Here is a 7,393-nt window from a genome sequence, read left to right on the forward strand (position 1 = left end):
GGATTGGATATATGTGGAGGAAGTGTACTGAGAGGTGGCCTTCACCTACATTCTAGCAGCTTGGCTGCATATTATCTGATATGTGTCGTAATGGCACAATATGTTGTGTAGGGATGGGTAGGTGTTTTTAACCCCACATGGTGTGTTAGGATGGTCGGAGATGGTGTGTAGAGGATGGTAGGATCCTGTGTAGCTGATCTGTATATCTGATTCAGTTGACTGCATCTGAAATGGGCAAGAGCCCAAATCTGTATCTGATTGTATATGAGATCTCTGTATGTTTGCATGCTTCATTCTGTTGGGTTACACACTAAGTTTACGGAAACTCACATCTATTTGTCTGTTCTGTTCAAGTAATCCACAGACTTAAGCGGATCGTTGCGACAGAGCCTTTCGGTGACCACGAGTTCGTAAATTGATTAAGTTTATGATTCTTATTTAATTTAAAGATTATTTCTGGATTTTTGTAATAATTAGACTCTCCGGACTTCTTGGTTTATTTTTGGATTTGGATTTTCGCTTTATTACTTTATTTGCATTACTTTATTTGCGTTTGATGTCTAAAAACCATGGTTTTTACTAAAACAAAGGTTTTCTAAAAATACTAACTACATTTTTTTTAAAAATATATATAACGGTTTTAAGACTTTGGCTACAGATTACGTTTTGGCAAATAAATGGATTAAGTAACACTTTCGAAAATTGACATAAATGAATATGAATTATGAAACGTGAATGATTTGACGAGGCGACTCTATTTTCAAAACCCTACCTTGTGACACCTCCGGATTCGGCCATAATGTCTAGGCCGGGTTTGGGGTGTTACACACATGGTTCTCGAAATCGACACACCCTAAACACAAGCCCATGTGGTTTGCCCGTGTTCAGCTTTCAGACTGCTCCATTGTTTTAATTTTCACTCGTTTTTCACTCCTATTATTTCCAAGTATTCTATTAAGCATCAAAATATGAATATCAAGAATTAGTAGTATATAATTCATAATTAACATCACATGATCACCAAAAAAGACATAAAAAAATAAGATTAATTAAAATATATTACTTTTGACACTTATCCCTGTCCCACATGCTCCCCCTATCATCAAACAAAACCATTCATTATTAAATGGTGATGAAAATTGGACAAGAAACTGCTTCTTTGGTTGAATAAAACTTGATTGATCTAGAAGAAATTTCAAGCGAGTAGTGGGAAGAGAAGGGTTAGGAACCCATAGTTCTTGAGGCATCGCTGCCTGGCTTTTGCTTTAGTCCATAGTTGAACACTTTGTTATCGAGTTTATTGAACTTGCTGAGAAGTAAATTTTCAATATTGTACTAATTAGGCTCTTTCAATCATTTGGTTGAATTTGAAGTGCCAATATTGCCTTGGGGAAATATAAAGTGGAAAGCTGGATTGAGTTATATGGGTTATCGAATTGATTCCATGGTGAAACACGACCAAAATCTAGGCATAGGAGCAAATATATTCACATCTCTCAACCCTTGCTTATTTGTTGAAAATGGTGGTGCCATATTTTGAAATTTTCTTTCTTGCATTGTCTGTTTCTGGGATCCATTATATTCTTTTCCAATAATATGAACAAGAAGAAAGGAACAGAAGGAAAAACATTTGTCCCTGCAGCAATGACCAGAGGGGCTACCCATCTCTTGTGTACGGATCCTCCTTTATCATAACTACCAACTTACCTTTTGTCTGTTGAGTAATCATTGTCCTTTCTTAGTTTTGGTCTTATGTTCTTGCTCTCTTTTGGTTGGTTTCAATTTTTGGATTAGTAATGACAGATGGAAAGTGCCTACTGGATATTACACCTCTCATCAGAGTTTAACCAACGGTGCTCCAAGAGTTTAATCATTTCGCTACTTAAAGATGGAATACAACTTTAAATAAGATTCTACCAGTTTTTTTTTATACTCGAAACAAGAAGCAAGGTAGACAATATTGCCCACCCCAAAGCTAACGGAGAACAGAAGACAAGACGGCCCGATGTTCAAACCGTCGACACCAAAGTTGAAGCAGAAGCAGGCCAACACATTCGACAATCAAGCCGAGAAAACAGAAGCTAAAAGTAGCATTTAAAGATTGTACTAATGTTCTGTGTCCCTGAGCTAAAAGATCTCCTAAGTTGGAAGCCCCAGTTGGGTAGAAAAAAAGTATACCCTCATCAAACATGTAAGGCTCTAAATGAACTTCTGCAAGCTTTAACAAAATTTAATGTACATGTATAAATTATCAAGAAACGAACATTTCTACCCTAAGCAAGTACAGGAATGATTAGGGGTTAGGTGTGTTTAAATTTCGGTTAAAATAGAATTAATCAATTGAATTGATTTAATTCGATTAATCGATCTAATTTAGTCAAAGGTTGATTAATGATTTTTTGGAAGTTCAATTATTGGTTAATCCGGTTCGAAATTGGGTAATTAACCGAATTAATCGAACTTAATAATTAATAATACAAATTATATATAGTTTTAATTTGGTCAATTTGGTCAAATGAACATATCAATTTATTTATTTATTTATTGATATGTTTTATAATTGTTTTAACAAAAAAAACATAAAAATTTTAGTTAACTTTTCGATTTGGTAAATTTTTTTTTTTTAAAATTCAATTTGGTTAACAGTTAAAATATTAAAAAGTTCAGTTAATACTAGTTCAATTCGGTTAATACTAGTTTCATTCGGTTAATCATTTGAACAGCCTAGAACAACCTAGAAGTGATTGTTACACATGAACTTGATTTATATCACAATTTTTTTTATTTTAAGAATATTATTATGATACCATATTTCTATTTATTTAAATAAAAATAATTATCGAAAACGAGTAACTCTTGTAAGTTTCCAAATTCCTAGTAGACTATAAACTACAAATTAAAGAGAGATTCCCTAAACTTGATAATTATTTTTATATTGGAGCTGAACTTCTTTTTATCCAATTTAATTATTAAACTTGAAATTGTTTCTATATTAGAACTTAAACTTTTTTTATCTAAATTAAACTCTGATATTTCTTTAAAAAAAGTTTAGGCCTCAACGTGAAATATTAAATTCAAGGATTAATCTGAAGTAAAATAAAATTTAGGTCAACAATATTAAATTCTATAATTAATTTGGACAAAATGAAAGTTTAAACTGATAAACATTTTCATATTCAAACAAAATATTTTAGCCACAAGAAAAAGAGATGAGAAAGTAAGTAACTTTTTTCCTTTTCTAGAATCTAATTATCTTGAAGGTAAGTCATACAATTTGGAATTAGAATGCATTTTCACAATTTTACTAAAAATAATAAATTATTCACTATATGTTAAATTAAAAAGTAAAATAATTTTTTTATTTTATTTCTACGGTTAAAAATTAGTCTTTGTATATAAGTATGAGGTACATATATTACACCAAGTATCATTTTATGGTTTCATAATAGTATAAAATGATGATTTTTTTTAAAAAAAAGAACCAATTTGCTCTTTGATCTAAATTAATTTACTTATTTTTAAGTAGAAGAAACAATATACAATTTAACTTCTAATACAAGTTACTCTACAATGAATTTACCTTTATATTTACTTATTTTTTTATCCTTCTAGTATTGCATCAAACATGAATTTTATGAAAAAGATTACAGTTTTAATATAAAACACACCAAAATCAGAAATTTTTTTTTTTACTAAAAAAACTAAATAAGATAAAAATAAACAAAACCCATATCTCACTAAACAAAATTCAACGAAAGTTTATATATTTCGTGGCTTGAAAAAAAAGTAAAATAAATAGACGAATACCATGAACAAGCCTCATAAAAGAAGAGAATAACAAGACAAGGAGAGGGGTCATGTTAGAACAATTTGCAGGCAGATTAATACATTTATTTTCCTTATAATAATATTCTATTACAAATTACAATACAAACATTTTTGTTTTTGTCCTTTTGGCGTTTCTATCTTATGTAGTTCCAAAATCATGTGAACCATGTTGTCGACATTCACGTGAGTGAGAGAGAATTAATTAGAGGTCATGAAAGTGATGCCCTCAGACCCCTCTGTGAGCATCTACATCTAAGAATGACATAAGAAACGAACCTGTAAACCAAGATGAAGCACACCATTATCAGCACATTCCTCCACCTGCTTTCTTCCCCATACCCTTCTTCTCTTAACACTGCCTCTCCCGTCACCAAACAGCTTCCCAACATGTATTCCAGGCACTTCCCTGATTTTGAGAACTCGTTTATTAGAAACCCTTCGAATGGATACTTGAACAATGATATGTAATGCATGAAAATCCAGTACTTTGGGATCCCATGTTTTGATATGAAGTATCCCGAGAAGAGAAAAAATGACCCCATCACGCCGGATATCACTGAGTTTCCGACTATGAAGTTTGGTACTAGAGCACTGAAACATACTACGACTGAATTTGCTGTGTAGAGAATTAACCAAATGAGTAGCAGGAAGTGCACGAATGCCATGAAATTTGGGTTTAGTCCTACCAACCAGTACAAAGGTGTTGAGAATAAAACGGCTAGGATGAATAGGAAGGGTAGATATACAAGCCCGTTAGCAATGGCGTAGGATGAAACTCTATAGCTTCCACACGAGGTTTCTTTCATTAGAATCTCCCTTTCTTGTAAAAAGATTGGTAATGCTTCTGTGGTGCATGAAAGCAAGAATGTTAATATAAATGCAAATAGACCCACTTTTTCTTCTGCTCCGCTGAGATCATCTTTGGCATTGTGAAAGATAGAGCCTAAAACAAGCCCTGAAATCAGCATTTGGATTGTCCTACAAGCAAACAACTCCTTGGTTCTGAATATGTTTTTGGAGAACCTATGGGTGAGAATCATGGTTTCTTTCAACCTTGAATTGGCGAAATCTCTAGGGAAATCAATTCCAACATTCATTGTTTCTTCATCAACGACCTTGGATTGTTGAAAAAGCTGTTGAAGGGTGAACTTACCACTTCTGCTCTCACCTTCTTCACCTGTCTTTTGTTGTGGTGGGGCTGAAAATCCTTGTTCTTGCACTTGAAGCTGTCCTTTTCGTTGCTGTTGAATGGTTTCAATAGACTCGATAGCAAATTCAACGATATTGACATGAAGCGGAAGCTGTAACCCCATTCCCCTCAAATTTGCACCAAGCTGGTCCACTGTTCCATGATGTAAAATCGAGCCATCAGCCATCAAAAGCATCGAACTGAATAACTTAACAATCCGAAAACCAGGCTGGTGAATACTGAGAATTATCGTTCTTCCCCTGGTTTCAGCCATGACCTTGAGCATATCGATAATTTGAAGTGCAGACGTACTATCAAGACCTGAAGTTGGTTCATCAAGAATCAACACTTTGGGATCATGAATCACATCTACACCTATAGAAACCCGTCGTCTTTCACCACCAGATATCCCACGAACCCGATCATCACCAACTCGAGCCATGGCTACATGCTCTAGTCCAAGTTCCTGGATCAAGGACTTAACCCTACTACTCAACTGAGCTTGAGGAAGCCTTAAACGTAACTTGGCACTAAACATGAGGGTTTCTTCAACTGTAAGGAGGGGAAAAAGATTGTCAGTTTGGGTAACATAGCCAGAGATTTTCCTGAACTGAGCTTTATCAATGGGGCTTTGGTTGACGAAAATAGAACCACTTTGTGGGGTGAATTTCCCAGCAAGGATTTCAAGCAAGGAAGATTTCCCTGCTCCACTTGGACCAACAATGGCGAGGATTTCCCATGGTTTGGCTTTGCAGTTTACATCCTTTAGGACATGTCGGATCCCAGGACATGCATCTTGAAACTGGGATGATGGCTCTTGTTGTTTTAGTTCTTGATCAACCACTTCTTGCTGGTTTTTTTTGAAGATTTTAAAAGGGTTCTGTCTCTTTTGTCTATAGATCTTGTAATTGATGCCAACAGCTTCAATCTCACAGCCTTGTTTCTTCATTGAAGAAAGCTCTCCCTGCTTTTTGTTTTTTCTTTCTTTCTTTCTTTCTTTCGCTCTTTTTAGTTTACTACCACAGCTTTGTCTATTTCAACTTGTACTGAAAAAAGTACTAAAATATTCTCTCTTTTTTATTATTATTAATTTCAGAGTTTCTTTTTATAATCCAAAGGTTATGGTCTCAATTTACTTAACAACAGTGAAACTAGACTTGTCTGGCAATATCATCCACTCTTTTTACGACAATAATTTTGGACATAATATAACTTTTAGCCTTCAAATTATTTTTTTCCTATTTTGGTATTTGAATATTGCAATTATATTTATTTTAGTACTTAAATTTGAATTTCATTAAAATTTTATCTATATTTTTTAAATCTTTAAGTAATAACATAACACAATTTTATAGTATCATTGAACTTTTACTTTTGTGAAGTTTGGATACAAGAATACACCCAGTTACCATGTTCATGTATCAAAATAGACTAAAAATTACATATACTGAAGTAGACATAATTGTTAAGTTCATAAACTAAAAGTTACATCACATATAATTTTAATATGATAAAAATATGGGGAAAATGTTGTATAGATCCCTATACTAGAATGCAAAGTACATTTCAATCCTTGTGTATTAGAAAAGGAACAAAATGATTGATTTTTTATCATTCCATATTTAAGTGGCCCGACATATTGTAACTTAAAAAACTCAAATAATTACATTTAATTCAACCTAATTATTTCCCTATTTGCCTGTTAAATGAAACGATTCCAACTATTTAAGCTACAATAAATTAGTTAAACATGCATTGTCATATTTTAAACTAAAATGTTACAAAAATACATAATTTTATCTTGTTTTCTCCTATCAAAGAAAAGATCCATAATGACTATAATAATAAATTCCATATAATAGCCTGATAATTAAAAGTATTTATTGTCTCAAATATAGTCTAAATCCGAATTGCATTAATTATATTTATTATTCGAATTTTACACTATTATTATAATTCATCCAAAAGTACTTACATAATATTTTTACGTATGAAAAAAATAGTATTTATAGAATACAAATGTGTAAATGTAAATACATAAATGATGGAATTTTAATGTTGAACGAGGGTTCACGTGACCCATTTGTGTGTGTTGGCATGGGAATTCGTAGCTTCACGAGCTATGGTCTACTGTGTTGGGTAACGGCTTTCACAAAGTAAACAATGGACTTTGTACGTAGATTTTGAAATACTATTACACTACAATCATTGAAAAAGCTAGCAAGGAAAGGGGAGGTGTAGACCAAATTAATTCAAAAGAGGTCCCCATGAATTATCTAACTTGTGGCTCTAATTAAACTAAAATTATATATGCCTCAAAATTCTTTATTCAACTCAAATCATCTTTGCTGACCCTATTAGGTGATAAGATAAGAA

General features: G+C 32.8%; 1 protein-coding gene across 1 annotated transcript; it reads right to left on the minus strand.

Annotated features, from left to right (window-relative positions):
- Positions 1–3,860: 3,860 nt before the first annotated feature.
- LOC107959623 (ABC transporter G family member 5) lies at positions 3,861–6,126 on the minus strand. The gene has a single exon (XM_016895716.2). The coding sequence runs from the start codon at positions 5,964–5,966 to the stop codon at positions 4,038–4,040; it is 1,929 nt and encodes a 642-aa protein (XP_016751205.1). The 5' UTR covers positions 5,967–6,126; the 3' UTR covers positions 3,861–4,037.
- Positions 6,127–7,393: the final 1,267 nt, after the last annotated feature.

The sequence above is a fragment of the Gossypium hirsutum genome, chromosome A05 (genome assembly GCF_007990345.1).
Source record: "Gossypium hirsutum isolate 1008001.06 chromosome A05, Gossypium_hirsutum_v2.1, whole genome shotgun sequence".
NCBI classification, from domain to species: domain Eukaryota; kingdom Viridiplantae; phylum Streptophyta; class Magnoliopsida; order Malvales; family Malvaceae; genus Gossypium; species Gossypium hirsutum.